Source organism: Chionomys nivalis, chromosome 20 (genome assembly GCF_950005125.1).
Source record: "Chionomys nivalis chromosome 20, mChiNiv1.1, whole genome shotgun sequence".
NCBI classification, from domain to species: domain Eukaryota; kingdom Metazoa; phylum Chordata; class Mammalia; order Rodentia; family Cricetidae; genus Chionomys; species Chionomys nivalis.
The window spans coordinates 39,317,080-39,339,884 of NC_080105.1; the positions used below are offsets into that span (position 1 = coordinate 39,317,080).

The 22,805-nt window shown below is 47.7% G+C and overlaps 1 protein-coding gene across 2 annotated transcripts in view; it reads right to left on the bottom strand.

Annotated features, from left to right (window-relative positions):
- The window catches only part of Mfhas1 (multifunctional ROCO family signaling regulator 1), an 82,341-nt gene extending 72,919 nt beyond the window's left edge, over window positions 1-9,422 (bottom strand). For both annotated transcript variants that reach the window (XR_009055680.1, XM_057752571.1), the window contains exon 1: window positions 6,424-9,422. Coding sequence is in view for 1 of the 2 variants with exons in the window: in XM_057752571.1 (XP_057608554.1) it covers window positions 6,424-9,409 (2,986 nt within the window). In the remaining variant the exon portion in view is untranslated. The remainder of the gene's footprint in view (window positions 1-6,423) is intronic.
- Window positions 9,423-22,805: the final 13,383 nt, after the last annotated feature.

A 22,805-nucleotide genomic window follows, 5' to 3' on the forward strand; every position in this document is an offset into this window, starting at 1 on the left:
TACCCATTCCACCTCCACCAGTCATGGCTTCGTATTCCCAGCATCAATCGCTTCCTCCTGATAGAGCCGAGGTTAAGGGGAAGGTATGAGTCGATCGGAGGAGGAAAACCTGTGAGACCATCTGCTTTATTTAGGGTAGCCAGTGATTAAAGGAGAAATAATGTGAGATCAGGTCACAAAAGGCTTTCGGCGGCTGGCTCCCACATTCTACTCAACTGGGTATCCTAATCATCTACCCCTTACCCATGCACCCATTTCTGGAAGTGTAGAGTTTATACACAAGATTTAAAACAGACAAACACACTAGAAAAATCATGCAGAAAACTTCAACGTATTCACTTGCAGATAAAGAACACTAGGAACAACCCAAAACCCACTTGCTAGAATCACTGAGATAACATCATGTCTTGAGCTCTCAGAAACCAGGTCCGTGGAGACCCTCCCACCTGCTCGGTCATTCCAGTACCACCCAGATGACTGCCAATACACGAAACATCAGAAGGCAAAAAAGACAAAGGTCTCTGGGACACAGTACCATTCTTCAGAAGGGGGTGGATGTCTCTAGATCTATGAGTTGGCTGCATGCATTCTGCAGGTGTCTGAGGTCCCTATCAATCATTCTGAGAACAAGAAGGCCAGTTTCATTAATGCCAGTAAAGACTAGAGAATACATGTCCTCTGAAGGAAAGGCCATCAACCCCCAGAGAAAGACAAACTGACACCCGCAAGACTCAGCAACTGGTTTTACATCAGGAAGACAGAGTCTGAGGGACCTGAAACCTGGCTGAGGGTGCCTGCCAAAAACAGACCATCCTGGTGTCCTGCCACAGAGACCAGGTATGAGGGCACGGGAACTGCAAGTGACAGGAGAGAGCAAAGACTGGACCAGCACTTGCTCTGGTTTTTCATCTCAAACAAAAGCTAAGGATGGCTGCTGGGTCTCTGAGAAAGGTGCAGCAGTGGAGAAAAGAGCTGAGGAGCAAGACGGGGAAAACCTCCAGCAACATCCACTCCAGAATTGGCCCTCCCCGTAATGGGCAAACACTGGCACTTCTTCCCAACCGCAGGGAGAGCACTACTATTCTAGATCCTCCCTTAGCCCCCCCCCCAAACATCCCTGAGTGTACCCCATTAGTGTATTCGATATGAGATGAAGTGACTTAAGGAAGAGCTAAACCAGGCCAGGTTCAAGGGAACAAGGGGAACAGGAGGCAGTGTGCTACAAACTAGAAAGAAAACTGTGTTACAAACAAAGAGTCTCTCTCTGGGAAGTTCTCAAGTAGCTGAGCAGGGACAGCCTTGAGAGTCCACCCTAGAACTGAAACACCTAAATCTTACAATAATTTGAGCCCTACTAAAACCTCTCCAGTCTTTCTTTTTATTTGGAGCAAAGTCCTGCTGAGTTCAAAGAGGCCTGTTTAGGAAAATAAAGACCCAGGGGCATCAATTATTAATAAAGTTAAACTAAAAAGATATTGAAGAACCTTCGTGAAGTTACAACACAATAATTAATTCAATCCAAGCAACTAGGTCATGCTCAGATTCCAGTCATTGTAAGAGTTAGATATAATAAGGCAAGAACTTTGCTTCGCTCCAGTAGTCACAATGAAGGGCTCATTCAGGGGCAAGCGCTGTCCAAACCCAGCAGGAGAGCTGGGACAGCTGAGTGGGGGGGGGGGGCAGGGCAGGGCAGACTCGCCATCGGGTACAACCTGGGAACTTGACAGCGCAACAAAGGGATTCTTTTTCTAAAGCGCCAGTCATCGAGGGACACCTGAGAGGCTTCCGGAGACCACAAAGCCTGGGGCAGGTCTCCACGTACAGGAAGCAAGTGAACAATCTAATCAAAGAGGTATTATAGTGTACACAGCCACTCCTGGGACAGGACAACTACGCTAAGCGGCAGACCACAGGCATGCACCATCCTCAGGCATGTACCATCAGACAGGCATATACACTCAGACCCACACACAGTCAGACAAGCACACACTGTTAGACAGGCACACAGAGATGAGGACATACAACAATCAGATAGGCACAAACGGTCAGACAGGTACATGGAGCCAGACAAACAGACACTGTCAGATGGGCACACACTACCAGACAGACATACAACATCCTATGGGCACTTTAGAATAGGCAAACACTGTCAACCAGGCACACACTGTCATATAGACACACACTGTCATATGGGCACACACAGTCAGGCAAACACACACTGTCATACGGGCACACACAGTCAGACAAGCACACACATCCAGATGGGCACACAGTTACATAGTTACACATAGTCAGGCAGACACACACTGTCTGTCATACAGACACACACTGTCATACGGACACACACTGTCATACGGACACACACTGTCATGTGGGCACACACAGTCGGACAAGCACACACAGCCAGATGGGTACATACAGTTAGACAGATACACACTGTCAGACAGGCACACACAATAAGACAAACATCCACAGTCAGACAGGCATACTTTGTACACATGGGTACACACAGGCAGGCAGATACACTGTCATATGGGCACACAGAGTCAGACAGATACACTGTCATATGGGCACACACAGTCAGACAGATACACTGTCATATGGGCACACACAGTCAGACAGATACGCTGTCACATGGGCACACACAGTCAGACAGGTACACTGTCACATGGGCACACACAGTCAGACAGGTACACTGTCACATGGGAACCGAACTCTTTATATTTTTGGTTGTGAGCCTAGCCTTTAACGGCTGAGCCATCTCTCCAGCCCTACACTGTCACATGGGCACACACAGTCAGACAGGTACACTGTCACATGGGCACACACAGTCAGACAGGTACACTGTCACATGGGCACACACAGTCAGACAGGTTCACACTAGGTGTAGAAAATGAAGGAGCAAAGGACACCTGTGAGATACGGACAGGCTCTGTGTGAATGAATGCAGCCAGAATTCAAGAAAACCACACAATTAATTAAGCTTACTGGATTACTTTCTCCTTATTGTTAAAAATTACACTTCAAGTCGGGCGATGGTGGCGCACACCTTTAATCCCAGCACTTGGGAGGCAGAGGCAGGCGGATCTCTGTGAGTTCGAAGCCAGCCTGGTCAACAAGAACTAGTTCCAGGACAGGCTCCAAAGTTACAGAGAAACCCTGTCTCAAAGGAAAAAAAATTACACTTCATAACTTGGAGGGTGAATAATTGAATAGAAGTGAAAACTTATATTCAAAATCAGTTAGACAAAGACATACTCTTCCAACTTAAAAGCACACCGCGGGCATTCGATAGCGGAAATGCTATCAATCCACTGCGATCCTGCTGCAGGCCAGAGTTCTAGCCACTTAGTCCATCAGGTCGGCCAGCCTCAGAGGGCCCACCATTCTGGTCTAAATGACACAGGCGAAGGGAACGAAAAATGAACAAACACCCCACAGAAAGAGCAGTGCGCTCTGGGAACAAGAGTATGGGACCAACTATGGGGCAGAAACAGAAGAGGGTTGTGGGACAGGCAGGAGTCGGCACCCAGAGAAAGCATTAGATTCTCACAGTGATATTGTCTTCAATGAAACACACCTGTCATCCCTTTGGCAGTGTGATTGATCTTCTCTGTGAGAAATTTTAAACCCATGGTTGCTAGCTAAGAATCTCCAAAATTAAAGCCAGAGGAATCCAGTCCAGCATCATCCAGCCAGCTAAGTAGCTCTCAACAGAAAATGCAACTGGGCAGGGCCAGGAGAGTTTTCCATATAAGAACATTTTCAAAGGTACTACTGCTTTCTGTTGGGACTGCTTCTGTTGAATGGTCCCAAGCAACACGGGAATTGGCACTCGATGTCCCAGAGTAGACAAAAGCAAAAGACCTTTAAAAAATCAGTTTTTAAACCATTGTATGTAAAATCGTGAATTTACAAGAAAACTTGATATTTTAAATGTAAAATTAAGTCACCAATTTCCTGTCCCCCAAAAGGAAAGACATAAAAAGACTTCATAGAAAGACAGAAAGCTACACGCAGATTCAAAGCTTCTCCTAAGCTGAAATATGTTCCCATCGCCTATGGGCGTGTCCTTTAATAACTGGACATCAAATGTTGTCATTTCTCCCATGTGACATTCTAGATCTCATTATTTTTGGTTCTTACCAGATCTTTAAAAATTATGGCAATTACTAATTAGTGTTGAGAATCACAGAAAAAAATATGACAGGAAAAAAATCCTGTTCTTTTGTTGTTGCTGCTGCTGTCACAATGTAAAGAAAACCAATATTGTCAGTTTTCCCAATATTCTGATCTCTCTGCTACTTTTGGGGGGAAAAATACAAGCGAAAACAAATTATAACATTTCAGTCAGAAATATTCCATACGTGTTATAAAAAACAACTAACGCCCTATTTCTTAATATAGATATGCGTTCTTACAATTTTTCTCTTTTCCTTTCTCAACTTGAAAAATCCTTATAACCCGGATTGCCAACCAGGTGTGCCTCATTTGAACGGCAAATGGAGACACAAGCCCCACCCCCTACTTATTGTTTTCCCATCTCACTGCCGGCTCCTTTATGCAATAGATGAAGGTGAAAATTTAAGAGCAGAAGTGAGGGTAAAAAAATCTGCTAGCCTCACTGTTTCACTGACAGAATTCCTCAGCCCAGATTGGTCCATGTTCAACTATGTCCTTCCCTTTGTCGCGCATGACGTCAGTTTAATTCACACCCGGCCTCTGCGTGGAGCAGGAACTAGTCCCAGAGGGCTTCTTCAGTGGAGTAGGCTGTGAGTAGTGTGCCCAACCACTCTGTGTAACCCATCAACATGAAAAAGAAAGTGTTTGGCTTCCATGAATAAAAGACAATGGCAAATATACAATACACCAAGGCATCCACCGAGTCGGGGCCTGTGACAAGATGCCAGATAATCCTACAGGATGGCTGGCTCCATTGGCTGGTAACCCGATAAGGTGGCTCTTTTCAAGCTGAAGAATTAAACCTAGATCTAGGGCAACGGAAAGGCTTTCCCTTCGGAAATATTGGTGTCCCGTGCCTCCCTGATACTATTGCCAGCCGCGTTCTTGTTGGCACTCTCGCCAAGACAAAGATCAGTGGCATTCAGTCACCCCTCAGCCTACCCTGGGTGGTGGGGACCAAGGTGAGGAAGGTTGAGTGGTACTATTGTCACAGGATCTGTGCTAAGGATGCTTGTGACACTATGGACCAAATCAGCTGTCACAGAACTACAAACGATGAGGAAACAGTTCCTAGCTAAAGAGTTGAGCCACATTAATCAGGAAAAGAAAAGGAAAATCCCAGGCAATGCAGACCAGGAGTTTCCAGGACAGTTGCCCAGGAAACTACCCTGGATAACACTACCATGATGGGCGTGTGTCATTCATGACAGATTTGCCCAAACCCACAGGAATAAATACCCAGACAAGGATTCGCTCTAGTGGTGGGATGAAGGACTGGACTGCTCCTGCGCACAGGATGATGGATGAGGACCGGGAGGCTATGCATACATGAGGGTGGGGCAGGTGGACACAATCCATACCCTCTGTTCAGCGTTGCTGCACCTTTAAAGCTGCACTTTCAAAAATGAGGATTTTTTTTTCTTTTAAATCTCAAACAACCAGTCCTCAAATTCTCTCACTTGCCTATAACTGCTTACAAAAGAAAAAGACAAAAGACAGAGACAAAAAAAAAATTGACTTGGGAAACACCTCCTAGGAGACCCATGGGTTTTCTCATTTTCCCTTTCATTACTTATGAACCACCATTGGAAAGTCCCATCCACCAGAGAAACATATCTGACAATGTCAATGAAACTCAAATATCACCAGGAAATAGTGGAGGAAATCCCCCTCAGAGTGAGCCCGCTCTGTCCTGAGCTGGTCAAGTCTGTACTCTCCAGAGGCAAGCATGCATTAACAGACCACACAGCCATCACTCACCACGGTTACAGAACATTCTTCAGATGTCTCAAGAAACGCCTGCCCTCACTCTGACTTGTAGGCTACATCAGGACTTTAAACAAAAGACTATGACCACCAATACAGACTCAGGCTCCTCCCTGCGACAACATGTGTCTAATGGCTGTGAGAACCCAGGCTCAGCACAGGGCTAATGCCACCCTCATCCCAGCTTCTGAGCCCGTCACCTGGGATTTCCCGCTACAAACTGTGGCTGACTTTCAAAGAATAATAAACGAGACTTGGAGATGTTTTAAGTTGGGCGGTATGAGTCTCCCTGTTAGAAGAAAATGACTCTTGCCGCTGCGTTTCACGTTGCCTTGGCGATTGTCACAGCCACTCTGGATCCACCTGGAAGAGCCTAGGAGGCTACAGAAGCATCCCCCCACATGAGAAACAAATGTCTCCAAACCCGCGATGTAACGCGAACCACCAGTGAACCCCAACACCCCCTCCACCTACCTGGGAAAGCGTGTGGATTGGGGGACCCTCTCTTAAGGCACTTAGAACAGAGGATGTGCACAGTGTAGTGCAGTCCAGGCCATTCCTGAAGTAGGACATTCAGTTCCTCTACCAGAGGGGTGATGGCTTGCCATGCGGTCCATATATTTGGTAACGATGCGTGGCTAGCAATGGACAGGGTGTCCGGCTGCAGGACCCCCTTGGCGGGTCTGTAGCTCACCACCACAGGGACTTTCCCTCGATATGCAAAGATCTGAAACTTCCCATCCGACCTGTGCACCACGTGGCTGTTGATCTGGACACTGTAGCGTGCAAACAATCCAGGTGGAAAGGTAAAGGGGAAACTATATTCGATCTGTAACTGTTCGGCCACAAAAGACTGCCCAGCTAGGTTGGTCCCGTTGATCCAGGCCTCTGCGTGGGGCACCTCGTTCTGCACGTAGCATGGGAACTTGTACCAAGCTGTGGAGCCGTTCAAAGGCTTGCCTTTGGGTTTATTGAGGCAGTAACAGAGTCCCATCTTCTCCAACAGCTCCAGGAGGAGCTGCAAGTCCTGCTGGGCCTGGACATGAGGCTTAAGCAGCAACCGGATGACATGGGCTGGCAGGAGCCCATGCAGCAGAAACCCTTCCACATAATGATGAAGCTGGGTGGCCCGGAGTGGGTCCTGACCCGAGGTGGGCACTGCTATGGTGGGGAAACTCTCCCCCTCCCCCTCGCCCTCTCCACTGGTCCCCAGGAGCAGCTTATGCAGCAGCAAAGAAGCATCCCTCTGGAAAAAGACATTGAGGATGTCTATGAGGCGGGTGAGGTTGTGGAAGACGTGCTCCTTGAGGGCCGGGCTATCTTCGAAATAGAGTAGCTTGCCGCTCTCGTGCAGATAGGAAAGGGCACTCTGCAGCCGGTCCTCTGTCAGACCCGCCTGCAGACCCAGGCGGGCCGAGTCCCACCAGCTTAGCCACAGTCGCTGTGCCTGAGGTGGCTGGAAGTGCAGTTCCTCGAGCACCTGCCAGGATCGAGGCAGGACTCTGTGTAAGTTGGGGAAGATCTCTCGGTGCTCAGCGACAGAGAGCAGCTTGTCGCGAAGGCGTTGCAATTGGTGGGGGTCCCTGCAGTTAACAGGCAACACGGGGGAGAGGATCTGCAGCCGGTGGTTAAGTAGGTACTGAAAATGGGCCTTGCGCCTCCGAAGGTTCTTGTCTGAAACACCGTAGTAGGCGGCATGGGGGCTGGCAGAGCGCAGCTCGAAGTCCCGAGCCAGGGCCTCGTCCACCACCTTGGCTAGATGGCTTAGGCCCTCTGCATCGTGCTTCTCCTGTAGAGCGATCTGGCGGTGAATGTCCAGACACTTTTCCTCAAGCTCCCGTTCCCCGCACAGGTCCGCGTGGGTGCCCACAATGCACACCACAGCGTGAGGCACCCGGGCCCCCACCCGGTGCAAGAAGGTGCCCACAGCAGTAGGAAAGCAGCGAGGTTCATAGGTGGCCAAGTTGACCACCAGCACATACAGGGCTCCTGGGGAGAGGAAGAAGGGCTGTATCACCTCGTAGCTTTCATCACCGGCTAAGTCATACACAATGAACCGCAGGCCCCGGGAAGCATCCGCAGTCCAGCTGGTCACCTCGATGCCCTTGCTCCCAAGGGGAGGGAAGAGTAGGTAGCTCTTCTCCTTGTCCCCTCCTCCTTGATCTCCCTCCACTTTGTCCTCGGTGAGGCAATGCCGGAGCAGGGTCTTCCCTGCAGCCTTATGGCCCATTAGGAGCAGCTTGAGGCGGGGCTGCACAGCTGGCTGGGAATGAGCCAGTTCCTTCTGGTAGGCTGCGATGTAAGGGATCCCCTTCATGCAGACTTCGTAAGGGGGCTGAATCAGTGGGTTGTCCTTGATTTTCCACAAGCCTACCCTGGAGAGCTGGCCAAAGTTGTCAGGCAGAACAGCGATCTGGTTGCCCTGAAGCACCAGCTCCTCCAGGCCGGTCAGCTCCACGATGGAGTCTGGCAAGTAGCGGATGCGGTTATTATCCAGCCACAGGGTGAGAAGCCGGCCCAGCCCGGCGATAAGGGATGGCACTGAGGTGAGCTGGTTGCGACTAAGATAGAGCTCCTCCAGACCAGCCAGGGGCAGCAGCGCAGCAGGAAACTCCTCAAAGAGGTTGGAAGAGAGGTTGAGCATCTTGAGTCTTTGCAGGCGGCTGAATTCGGGGGGCAGAGCCTGCAGCCCGTTGTTGTCTAACATGAGGCTTTCTAAACTGGCCAGCTCGCAGAAGCCGCTGGGCAGGGTGCCAAGCTCGGCCCCACTAAGCCAGAGAATCTTGAGGGCACGCAGGGCACTGATATCCTCAGGTAGGCCTCGCAGCCGGTTGCTAGATACGTCCAGCTCCTCCAAGGCAGTCAGCTGCAACAGCTGCCTGGGAAAGGCGGTGAGTTGGTTGTGGTCCACGTCGAGGGTGCGCAGGTGGTTGAGGCTGGAGAAGGAATCTGGCAGATGTGCTAGCCGGTTGAAGCTGACATCCAGCTCCTCCAGGTGGGCGAGGGCACCCAGCTGGGCAGGCAGAGCTGGCAGCTGGTTGTGGCTCAAGTTGAGCTTGCGCAGCTCCCTTAGGGCGCTCACCACCTCGGCACCCAGGACTGTCAGCCGGTTGTGGCTCACGTCCAGCTCCGTAAGGTGATGGCCTAGCTCCGCCACCGCAGGGGGCAGCCGGGCAAAGCGGTTCCTGCGCAACACCAAGACGCGAAGGCTGCCCACAGCCGACCCCAGACCTTCAGGCACATCCTCCAGGCCGTTGTTCCCCAGGTTCAGCACCTCAATGTCCCCGATGTTGGCCGGCAGCACCAGCTGGGGGGCGTCTGGGGAGTCGAGTGCGTCGCCTCCGGCCCCCGGGCAGCTGAGCGTGAGCTGGCGCAGGTTGCTCCGCAGCTTCCTGGCGCGCAGGGCGGCGTCCCGCCACAGTCTCACCGTCTTCAGGTTGCCACTGTCCTTGCCAGCCATGGCGGGGCCCCGCGCCGACAACCCTCACGCCGGCACCGGAGCCCGCAGCTGCATGCCGCGCTGCACCCCAGCCGGCGCCAGGGCCCTCGCGCTCCCGCTGCTCCCGAGCCACCACCCCTGCGCGGCCGGCGGCCGTGGGTCCTAGCGCAGCCAGCAATCGGGTGCCGGCAGCTGGGGAGCGGCGGCGACGCGGGCAGCTCTGGGGGGCTCCGGGCAAGCGGCGCGGAGCTGGGCTGCGGCCGCGTAGCGCGGCTCGCATTCTCCGTGCTCCCGGGCCATGGGCGCGCCGGGCAGCAGGGCCGCCGCCCGCCGCGCCGCGGAGGATGCCTGCTCCTCTTCCAGCTCCGGCCGCTTCGCTGTGTCTGGGTAGCCGACTCCAGCCCCGCTACCCTCGCAGCGGCGGCCCGGAGGCCGGCGGCGTCGCCTCCGCTAGCAGCAGGAGGAGGTCAGCGCTCGGCTCCGCTGCCGGCATGCTGCGGGCGCAGGGCCGGGACGCGCCGGGGCAGCGGCGTCTCCTTGTCTCCGTTTCCCCGCGGCTCGGGCGGGAGCGCGAGCGCCGCGCCGCGTCCCCGGCGCTGGGAGGGCGCGATTGGAAAGCTACAGCGCCGCCCGGTGGAGCGGCCCCCACGTGACCGGCGGAGGCGCTGCTGGTTCCCGGCACCGCCCCGGGGGCGGGAGTTGCAAAGGGAGCGCAAACTGAGAGGCTTGGGGGCGCCGGGCTTGGTGGGGTTAGTGGTGTGGACCTTGTCCCTCTGTGAGGCTCACCGTACGCGACCCTCAAGGCTGTGTGGGACTCTGGGGTCTCTGGGTTGGGTTCCCCTGCATCGGGTTCTTTGTTGGCTGTGGGTCTCTAAGGATTTCTTATTCATTCCTAAAGCGTAGGAGTTAGCCGGCTTCCTTACTCATTCTTACTCACTTTCCCTTCCCTGCACCCTTCATTCACACCTTTGCGGAACAGGCAGAATGCAAGGGCCCGGTGTCAAAGGAGCTTAGAACGAGAATGTGGTTAAACCAAAGGCAGATAGGTGAGAATAGACAACCTCTAATCCATTTGGTAAGTAGTTATTGGGGCTCATGTGTACTAGGTCAACTAAAGCCTAGTTTCCAGCGCCCCTCGTTTGAGCCAGCACCTCTGTAATGTCTTATCTGGGCTATCCCATTTAGCGTCACAACCTCATGAAACATGCTACATCTTAAATCCGACATTCGTGTTGCTCTGGAGAGTCAAGAAAATGGTGGCATAAGGCTTATTTTCGCTGTGTTCAGCTTGGGTTTATTTCCATTGAATGGAGCTAGTCTAGTAGCATATCCATACTAAAAAAATCTCCTCCGAATTTATCAAAGCCTTGAAACCCTGTTCCCAGTTGGCTCGTCACCTTATCTAAGGAACCATTGGCGATTAAGGACTGGTTGAAAAAGACAGTCACTTTCATTGAGGGCGCAGACACTGATAGGTCACTAAGGCTCTAGCAGTTAGCCCCACACCTTGAAATAAGGGCAGCTATTTGGACTCGATACGATTCTAGAAAGCAAGAACGCAAAGAAAGGGAGAGTGAGAGAGGAAAAGAAAAACACGAAGTTAGGAGGGAAACGAGGGGGGTAGAGGGAGTTGAATGGGAAAACTAGCTATGATTAATACTCATTATATCCATGTATAAAATTCTCGACGAATAAATACAAGGGAGTTTTTAAGTAATCAAATAGTTCTCACCCTCTGGGATTCAAATTAAACTGATTAAATTCACTGCTTACCATACTCTAGCTTTACTGCACACTTGTAGACATTCGGGGCCATCCATGTTCAGTGCATTTGTTTCTTCAAAGAGAGAAACAGACAGAACATTCACCCTATTGATGACTCCAAGTCCTGGACGAGCATCCTGTAGTAAGAACGCTCCCAGGGTTAGTCTTGGATACCTCAGGCAAAATCAGTAATTTAGTTGTCCATATTTATCTGCATTCACCCTGAAGGACTTCCTGAGAAATTAAACACTCAAGGACTCCAGGATTCTCTTGGAGGTGGTGTGTGTGTGTGTGTGTGTGTGTGTGTGTGTGTGTTCTAAATCATGAAGGCTAACCCTTTGGTTTTTCACGGAGATAGGAAGGGCCTCAAAGACATTAAGCAATCTCTAATCTGCCAGTAAATATCGGGAGGTTTGCTGACTGCACGGGTGGGGTGGTTGAGCACACCCTGGCCAACTCTGTTCTTGAGTGTCAGCTCTGAATCTTCCACTTTTAACAAATGGAATAAGCTGAAGTTCTGCCTGAGGAGGAAACCCAGGCAAGACCTCGGTGCCCTACTGCATCTTAAATAGCTCCACCTTGGTCCTAAAGTGCTTTAGATTGCATCTAGAAAGCCCTTACTAAACAGTTGTCATCAAAAAATTAGTGCCCTTCCATTATAAGGATCTTCAGAAAACTCTTCTCCCTTCATCTTTAGATAATCTGTTTAGCTCATAGAGAGATCTGAATGGGGTCCAGCCAGTCAGCCTTTATCTGCGCCCCTCCCAAGCCTGGTATAAATGGGCTGAGTGAGTCTGCCTGCAAGGAACTATTCTCTGCTTGCAAAGTGTTTCAAGATCCCCTTGGCTAGAAAGGCTCTCCCACTGCCCCTAACCCACACCCCACCACCACCACGAGAGTAGGAGCCCAGGGTGTCTGGCAGGCATGTGAGATAAAGTATCTTCCTGGAGCAAAGTCAATACTGAGGAAGTTTGGGAGAAGCCTGTTCCAGAGTTCCCTGAAGCTATGTGCCGAAGTGCAAGCCTGTCGCTCCAGCAACTTAAGGGCCTAAACCAAGACGATTTAAAGTGTGAAGCCAACTTTGGCTACAATGTTGCTTCAAATAAAGAAGAGAAGGGAGTTCTTTGAAAGCCAGTCTACTGAAAACTAAAATGGTAAATCAGGAGAAAGAATATTTTAGATAACAGAAAGAGAGAGTGAGGGAAGGAAAAGGGAGGGACAGAGGGAGGAGGGAGGGGGGAATTCTGTTCTATATAACTTCTACATGGACACCCACGCAGGTCTACTGAGCCCATGCTCCAATTCCAAGTGGTTAATTTTCTGATGTGCCAAGGGGACAAGCCCCCTCCAGCTTCTAGAACATTTTAAGTATGAAAGAACTTAAATGTCAGGTGTTGACAGCCTCCAACATAAATGGGGGTGCTGTAGTTTCGGTCTTGGATGTCCCCAAAGGCCCCCGTACTAAAAGTTTAGTTTCTAGCCTGGCACTATTGAGGGGTGGCCGAAACATTTTGAAATGACACCTTATTAGAGGAAGCTGGGTCCTTAGGACTGTGCCCTCAAAATCCCTCTCAATCTCTCTCTCTCTCTCTCTCTCTCTCTCTCTCTCTCTCTCTCTCTCTCTCTCTCTCTCTCTCGAAGTAGCACATGGATATGGGCCTATAGAGCTACCTCCACATCCTGCAATAGCAAGCCTCTTCTTGCTCCTTTTTCCTAACACAAACGTCTACTTGACAAAGGAAGACTCAGAAGTTCTCTTGCTTTGGACGCTTGACATTATGGATCCAATTCATGAATGTTCTAAAACCTTCCAAGTGTAGGCCTTTTTATTTAACTGTCTCTCTGCCTCTGACACTGTTAGCCCTGGAGCAGCTGCCCTGTGAGTACAATGACATCCCGTGCATGAAGCCTTGGCCTAGAGTTTGGAGCATCCAGTCTCTTCAGGGGTGGAAAGAGTGTGTGTGTATGAAAGGCAATGTCAGAAAGTGTGTGTGTGTTTGTGTGTGTGTGTAAGGCAATGTCTTGAGCTAGGCTGTCAAAATGTGCCTTAAGGTGCCAGGAGCATCCTGGGTATCCCAGGTAAAGGTCTCCATTTACATAGCATGTTTTTATCCCTAACTAAGACCAGTCACAAACTCCAGTTGAGCGTTCTCATGTTTGTACTTCGGTCCATCTTCAGCGTAGTTAAGTCTCCTCCGTCTTGACAGATTTCCCTCTTGGTCGGACTCACACCCAGTCTGAAGTCTAATTGCCATCCTTGTCGACTTGGTCCTCTCCACTAGCCCCATCTCCAGCACGTCATCAAGCTTCATCTCTCAAAGGTCACGACACCCTGTCCTTTCCTGCGATGACCCATTTTTGACATGGGAAACTTCCTTTGGACACTGGCTTCTTTCTTGATCTGTAGGGTGTTTAGTGTTATATTACAGTTTGGATTTCTTTAAAAGAAAAAAGAAAAGAACCCTATCAGCATTAATTATTTCCTCCCAGGAATCAAGTTTGCAATTGGAGTACATGCTACCGAAGGACTGAAGATACAGGGACAACTGACCGGGATTCCCTGATTTAATGACAGTTTTTTTAGGAGAGAACTTGCCACCTGACCTTTTTCTGTTTACATTATTTTATCTGGATTAAGAAGCATGATTCTAAAGATCAGTTAAGCATACTCCACCATGGAATTTTAATTTGGTCAGTAGCAATTCACCTTTTTGTTGCAGCGACTTAATGTTCCAGTTCACACAATACTATGGGGTTCCCACAATGAGAGACAGTCTGGGCTCAGAACCAGGCAGCCCCGGGAACTGAGTACAGCTTCTTCACCTACTGGCTCTTTAAAAGGAGCTTTTTTTTTTTTTCCTTTTGCTCTTCTTTTATGCTTTCAGAGTTCCAGAAAACACTGTGTCCCAGAAACTCAGCTCCTTCTCTTCATCCAGCTGTGTTAGGCTCTCAGAATAGTGCTGATTTCATTCATTCGGCAGCTTTGGAGCTTCAAAGTAAAAATCCTCATGGCCGGAGGTTGTGACTAGCTCTGGTTCTGACTAACATTGGAGTATAGAAAGGACCTGTCTGGTCTTAAAAGGAAATTCAGTAATCAATGGACCCAGCAGAGCTAATGTCAATCAGGACTGGGTTACCACACTTCACAGGAAGGTGACCTTGAGCTCAGTAAACAGGTTGCGGGTTTGTTTCCCCCAGCTGCCCAGATCCAAACAATCCCACAGGAACTACATTAATTACAACACTGTTTGGCTGGTGGCCTAGGCGTATTTCTAGCTAGCTCTTACAACTGAAATTAACCCCCTTTCTATTCATTTGTGTATCACCATGAGGTTGTGACGTCCTTCTTCCATAGCTACACGGCATCTTCCTGACTCTGCCTTCTTTCTCTCTGTGTGTTCGAATTTCCCACCTGGATTTACTGCTAAGTCATTGGCTGAAACAGCTTTGTTCATCAACCAATAAAAGCAACACAGAAGGATATCCCACATCAGAACTCTCCCTCAGAGTCTGGGAAGGTTGACTACTATGTCTCTTTGGAGCAAGCTTAGAACCTTTAAAAATGATGGCCCTTTACCTGTTCCTTCTCCCTTGGATGGCCTCCATTTCTGTAAAGCCAGATTAAAAAGGAGATGGTTTATTCAAAATCATGGAGGTGATTTTATCTGTGCTGTCTTAAGCCAGATAGGAAGGAGCAGTGTTACAAAATGCTGGCTATGTCTAAAATTACAAGAGAGGAGAAACATGGGGCCCTGGCCCACTGTCCCTGATGAAGCCAGGAGTCTTCAAGGTACGACAGACAGCTTGAGTAGAAATGTCCACTGTGGTGATGTGGAGTCCCCTCTGTATGCTGTAAATACCATTGGCTATTAAAGAAGTTGCTTCGGCCAATGGCTTAACAGAATATAGCCAGGTTGGAAAAAATAGAGAGAGAGAGTGGGCAGGGTCAAGGAGACACCATGTGGCTGCCAGAGAAGAAAGACACCAGCCACCAGATAGAACCTTCCCAGTAGGCCATAGCCTCGTGGTGATTCACAGATTAATAGAAATGGGTTGATTTAAGATGTAAGAGTTAGCCAGGAATACGCCTAAACTATTGGACAAACAGTGTTGTAATTAATATAATTTATGTGTGATTATTGGGGTCGGAGCGGCCAGGAACAAACGAGCAGTCTCCACCAACACTGTGGTCCTCATTTCATGCTACAAATGAAGGCAAAGTTGGTTGATGTCATCGAGCCCCAGTAACTGCAACATCCCAGAGTAACCGCCAGTTATAGGAGCTGAGGTATATTAAGAATTTCAATGTCCTCAGACGATTAATGTTTTTCTACCATTCTTGCCCTATACGGGTATGTGAATGCAATTGTATACACATACATGCACACATGCATGCACACTTGCACACACATACACACACACACACAAGAATTTCAACGTCTGCAAGGCATGGTGCTATGTGCTCTTTACGCTATATTTCATCTAATTTTCACAACCTCCCTGAGTAGTAGCTCTTCATATTACCCCAGAAATGAATGCAAAGACATGAAACGGTAGAATCAAGGCTCAAAGAGGGTGGGGTGCAATACTCACATAGCTGGTCCCTTTGGTTGAGAGGTTGGGGAGATGGATGTGACCAGTCTGAGTCCCTGAGAGCTATTGCTGTGTTTGAAGTCGAAGAGTCGTAAGACCAGGGGCAGAGGAGAGCTAGCATTGGCTCCAGGGGCCACTGTACTGGGCTCTTACAGATAACTTAGAAGTACATCACTCTAGGCAGGCAGAAATCCCTTAAACCAAAAGTTTCCCCAAGCCCCAGGTCAGAACTTGGCATTCGGTACCATAACTACAAGGAAAGCATATGCGGTCTCTGCTAGCTGTTATTTGATTTGTTTTACACAGATGAGTGTCTATAGAACTGCATCTCAATTAAAAGGCAGTTCCTGTTCTATATTTTGCTAAGGATATTTTTCAAGCACTAATTGATCAAGCCAAGATTAAAAGCAAAGATCAGACATCTTTGTGTGTGTGTGTGTGTGTGTTTAAATCTCGCCCTTTCTTCCCTCCAAACGTAATCAATCTGCCTTGGACGTGCCATCTGGTTTAAATGCAAGCCAGTTCCCATCAGCACCGGGGAAGTAGCCTGGGCCTCATCACCTGTCTGCAAACAGGGAGCATAAACAATGGGTTCGAGATGCCAGCTTCTCCAGAGGGCAAAGGCAAATTGCGCCAATATGTCTACTGTTTGTTCTTTCCCTGGGTCTACAGAAAACAAATTTATCTTGGAATGGGCAGCATTAGACTGAACATTGGCTTTCTTTCTGTTTTCTGGTCAAGAGGGAACACAGAGGCTCCCCACGGAGAAAACAAACAATGATGTACTTTTGGCGTCTGTTGACAGTACCTTCAGCTAAGGATATTTGGCAGGGGCTAGCTGATTTCCCTGGAGGCCAGAGGATTTATCACATTGTCACCTGAAATTCCAGAACTTTCTCTGGGGCTGTGTAAGTGCGTCTCCTCACCACCACCACCGCATTTACTGACTACCCACCAGTTCCAGTCCCAGTCTCCTGAACACTCGTGGAGTAGCTGTGGCAAACGAGGCTGGCTATGGTTCACTTGGCGCTTTCTGGTGAAGTATGTGGAGGAGGGGGGATGGAAATAATGCAGGAGAAACGCTGAGCCTGCTTTGTGCCAGGGGCTAAAGGTGGGATGGGGAATTCTCCACAGCAGGCTTTACACAGGCACCCCTCTGTCCCCACGGTGAGCATGACTCTCGGCAGACCTCACAGTGATCCCCCAGCCAGAGAAGCCAGTCTGGCTTTAGCTTCCACTTACTCCCTCCAAGGGCGGTATGTGTGTGGCACACGAACCCTACACAGCTCTCTTATGGATTTAGTGACATGTCTGAAATGGTATGAGATTTGCTGACAGTGAGTCAGATGGATGCTTTAAGATGTTACTTCAACAGGCACAGTTTTTCCAAACATATCCCAAAAAAGAGTAACATACCTAACTTATAAATGGATCTCACATTTGTAATAGTAAGCCCTCCTTTTTGAACCTTGTTATTCTAATTTTTAAGACTTGTTTTAGCTGGTTGGTGGTGGCACACGCCTTTAATCCCAGCACTAGGGAGGCAGAGGCAGGTGGATCTTTGTAGGTTCAAGGCCAGCCTGGTCTATAGAGTGAGTTCCAGGACAGCCAGGACTGTTCTACAGAGAAACCCTCTCTTGAAAAACAAAAAGGAAAACAAAGAAAAGAAAAAACAGACTTATTTTAATTGTGTGTGTATGCGTGCGCGCATGTGTGTGTGTTTGTGCGTGTGTGTTGGTGAGTGCACACATGGCTGAAGATGCCTGCAGAGGCTAGAAGAGAGCATCTGATCACCTACTGAAAGCTACAGGTAGGTGGCTTGAGACAAAGCTGAAGTGGGTACTGGGACTGTAACTCTGGCCTCTTGTAGTGTAGTCCACACTTATATTTGTCAGGGTTCTGTAGAGAAGCAGAGCTGATAGAACCATGACAGTGACAACTCTTATAAAGAAAACATTGAATCAAGGGTGGATGGCTTACGGTTTTCAGAGGTTCAGTCCATTATCATCATGGCAGGCAGACATGGTGCTGGAGCTGAGAGTCCTACATCTTGCAGGCAACAGGATGTCAATTGGCAGCCACACTGAGGGAAGCTTGAGCAAAAAGAGGCATCAAAGCCCACCCTCATGATGACATACTTTCTCCAACAAGACCACACCTCCTAATGGTGCCACTCCCTTTGGGGGCCCTTTTTTCTTCCCAAACCACCACATTCCACTCCCTGACCCTCAAAGGCTTATAGACTTATCAATGAAAAAAAATTATTCAGTCTTATTTCAAAAGTCCCCATAGTCTACAGTTTCAAACTTGTTTCAAAGTCCCAAGATCCTTCTGAGATGCATGATAATATTTTAACTGCAATCCTCCTGTAAAAATCAAAAGAAGAAAGCAAATCACATACCTCCAACATATAGTGGCACAGTATATACATTACCATTCCAAACACAGGGAGGGGAGCATAAAGAGGAAATACTGAACCAAAGTAAGACCGAAAACTGGGCAAATTCCAAACTCTACAGTTCCGTGTCTGATGTCAAAATGCTCTTCAGAGTTCCAACTTTGTTCAAGTCTGTTGACTGAAACATACGTCTTTCTCTTGGACAGGTTCCACTCCCTGTTAGCAGCTCTCCTTGGCAGGTATCCCAGCTCTGTCGTCTTTAACATATTGAGTTCTCCAAGGCAATCTAGGCTTCAACTTGACAGCTTCACGTAATGACCTAATAGGTCTCCACAGCAGCCTTATTTAGGTAGGGAAGCAAATTCCAAAACACATTTCTTCCATCCTTAACCCTAAAGCCAGAACCATGTGGCCGAAGCTGCCAACTTCTGCTGCTTACCTGGGCTGGAACATGGCCCCCTTATGCAATCACATCTTCACCAGCTTTCTGTCATTCACTGTCTGAGCTTGGCTGTCCTGAAACCTGCTCTGTAGACCAAACTGGCCTCAAACTCAGAGATCTGTCAGCCTCTGTCTTAAAAGTTCTGTTGTGCCCCACCACAACTGGCTCTAAACTTCCCTTTAGCACCTTTTCACAAGTTGGAAACTTAGCTGGGTGGGATCTTGCTCTGAGGTCACCACTCCCTGTATTTGATTTCTTAATCTCTTTGTCTCCTTGAACACAGAATATAGCTCTATTCCACTACCTGATGCTCTTTTCTTCTCAAAATTTCCATTTTGTATTTTACTGCTCAGCTTGCTCTTTGTCATTATAAATCTTCATTGGAGTTGCCACTAAAAACCACATGGCAGCTCCAGTTTTAGGGGATCTGACACGCTCTTCTAACACTAGCAGGCACTGCACACATGGTACACCAACATATATACAGACAAAGCACCGATACATATATGGTAATGATGATGACCTCACGTAAGATCAAGCTCCTAAAGATCCATCAAGCCTTTTTATGACCACAATGAAACTCAAATTCATTACAGGATATCTCTTATCACAGAAACCTACTGGGGACATATCAAACCCTAGCGGAAGCCATATTTAGTCTACTAAATTGCCATCAATTTTCAAACACCCAATGTTCATAAGAAAATAGGCAAGGGGGACACATTCATATATTGTACATGGGAGTACAAGTTAACATAGCCACATAGAAAATATTAGTAATAGATACCAAAAAACTGAAAAGAATCTTAAAAAGAGAGATGTATTCAAGGACCTATGCACAGCAGCATTCTTTGAAGAAAAATGAAGACACCCCGACTGCTAACAGCAGAGTAAGGGTTAAATAGACATCAGCGTGGAACCCTGATAGAGCTGTTTTGCAGAGGGCTCCTCTGTAGAATCAGCCAGTGGAGAACACAAGCCTAGCAGGCATAAATCCCTGGATTTCATTCCCAGCATCACATTAAAAACAAAAAGGATTTCTAGGAAAATTTAATAACTTAAAAAAATCTATCCTGTAACATGTGTTGAAAATATCAAGATGCAAAAAACAAAAAAAACAACAAAAAACAAAAAAAAAAAGCCGGGCGGTGGTGGCGCACGCCTTTAATCCCAGCACTTGGGAGGCAGAGGCAGGCGGATCTCTGTGAGTTCGAGACCAGCCTGGTCTACAAGAGCTAGTTCCAGGACAGGCTCCAAAACCACAGAGAAACCATGTCTCGAAAAAGAAAAAGAAAAAGAAAAAAAAACGAAAATATCAAGATGCAGTTTTCATATAACACATGATCATATTTTATCTAAAATGGGAACATGAGCAATTATACTATATATGAGTAGTCAGAGAAAGAAGCCTGGAAATGCATGCATCAAATGTCACTTTTATTTCTGCTTATTGGAATTATGTCAATTTTGTTTTTTTCCTTCCTGTACTTTACAATTTCTGTACTAGGCACTATCTTCATCATCAGAATAAGTTATGTCCTAAAAGAAACACATATGAGTCTGGAGAGATGGCTCAGTGGTTAAGAGCAGTGACTGCTTCTCCAGGTCACCTGGGTTGAATTCTCAGCACCCTGTTGGCAGCTCACAACTGCATCACTCCAGTTCTAGGGCATATCAGATGCCTTCTCCTAGCTTCCTGCAGGAACCTCATGAATGTGGTACACAGACATACAGGCAAAACACTCAAGCACATAAAATAAGATTTATTTTTAATTTTTAAGAAATATGTACAGTAACACATATGTTTTCGGTAGTCACTAAAATCTCTTGTTCCGTGTGATGATACATTTCTGTATTTGCGGTCGTTGGAGAGCAAATGTGTTCACAGGGAAATCTCTCTCTTCCTGGAATATCAATCGAAGCTTCCTCTTGGCCTTAACATGGCCCTTCACCAGCATGTGCAGTTTATCCAAGCTAATTGCTGCGACTCATAAAATTGGGGGGTTTTTAAAATACATTTCAACAATGTCAGGAATCCAGTTGCTTAGGATTATAATACAAAACATTTCCAGAACTCTGAATTCTAGCTGGAAGAGAAAAAAATAAAAGGAAACAGATGATGAAGTCTTCCAAATGCTGCGTTTGCTTAATGTTAATCCTGCCAGACACTTTGGCCCTGTGTCTGCTTCGGCAAGGCTATTTAAGAGATTCCAGGTCTCTCCAGCATCTCCACGGTGCTCTGTTGAGCTGTGTCTTGGAGCCGTGGGCAGGCATCGTGGTCAAGTGTCACAGCAGGTAGGGAGACCTGGGTTTGGGGCTAGGGGCCCATAGCATACTCCATCATACCTGTGTCTGGTGTTTGAACAGAAAACAGTGCTTAAAGGCTTGCCGAAGTTACTAGACACGTGTTAGCAAAGGACCCTGTATGTGAGCATATGAGGCTCTATCTGAAGCGGAGGGGCCATGCACATTTGGTGGAGGGGGCCTCTCACATCAATCCACTGAAGTTAAGTGAAATCTGGTTAGAAGTTTCATAACCAGGGTAAGGAACAGAGAGCAGATGGGACAGTTCTTGTCTTACACGTGTGAGGTCCTGGCTTCAGCCCCAACAATTTAAAAAACGGCAACAAAAATAACCCCACTAATACACAGAAGAAGTTTCATAACTGATATTAACGATTACTTTGTCCTGTGGTGAACTCTCCACCCTGCCTTACTCTAGCACGCCATCCTCCAGACGCCATGCCTCCCAGTTCCAACCGCGGTAAAGGAAGGAGTTAAATGACATCCGCATCTGTTTAAAAATCAATTGATTTTCTTGTAAAGCTTAACCATAAAATTACATGTACTTATCATGGCCAGCACGATATCTTGAAATACATAGACTTGGTAGGAGAGTTAGATGGTGCCGATTACCTCTCATAATTCTCATTTTTGTGGCGAGAGTGCACTGCATTATGGGTAAGCATGCTGTGTTCGTCAATCCTACCTAGCTGTGAGCACATGTCCTTTGGCGAACATCTCCTGACATCAGATTCTTTTTTTTGTTTGTTTGTTTGTTTGTTTTTCTGTTTGTTTGTTTGTTTGTTGAGACAGGGTTTCTCTGTAGCTTTGGTGCCTGTCCCGGAACTAGCTCTTGTAGACCAGGCTGGCCTCGAACTCCCAGAGATCCGCCTGCCTCTGCCTCCCAATTGCTGGGATTAAAGGCATGCGCCACCACCGCCTGGCATGACATGAGATTCTTAACATGAAGCCAGACAGTGCGTGTCAGAGAACACATAGACAGAAAAAACGATAAGCAGAATGACACACCATATTTTTAGGGAAGAGATCCAGGGCTTTTATTGGCTTCTCCATTTACGAACCCAAGAGACTAGGGATCATGGAATTCCTCAACCTTTAAATCCCATCTGACATCACTGTTGCATGATGCTCCACGCTTGCGTATTTTGAATGCCATTTTTACCTGATTAGAGAATTTTATTCTATATCATGTTTGAGGTTTGTAAATATGTCAGGAGGGTACAGCTGGCTGGACTCCAGGGTGATGTGAAAACTATGTTTCCTTCTGTAGCTCCAAGGGCCTTCTGTGAAAGTGGTTTCTATCTGCACCCACAACAGCCAGAGAAATAATAAAACTCCAAATTACTGAAATAGACCACTTATATGTCAATGAAAGGAATTTTGCAATAGTGTGAAATTAGTCATATTTGAATTTTGTATTTAATACTTTTTTGGTTTTTTGGGGTTTTGTTGTTGTTGTTGTTGTTGTTGTTTGAGACAGAGTTTCTCTGTGTAACAGCTCTGGCTGTCCTGGAACTCACTTTGTAGACCAGAATGGCTGCAAACTCCCAGAAATCTGCCTGCCTCTGCCTCCTGAGTACTGGAATTAAAGGAGTGTGCCACCGGCGCCCATCACACACAGTATATTTTAAAAATAATTAGACCAGTGGTTCTCAACCTTCCCAATGCTTCAAATTCAACCCTTTAGTGCAGTTCCTCGTGTTGTGCTGACTCCCCCAATGATAAAATTATTTTGTTGCTATTTTATAACTGGAATTTTGCTGTGAATCTGACATGTAGGATATTTGATATGCGACCCTCAAAGGTGTTGTGAGCCACAGGTTGAGAACCACTGAATTAGATAACTATATTTTGTGTTGGCAGCATAATATTCTGATGCTGATCTTGGTCCGTTATTTTTAAAGTAGACCAGAGGT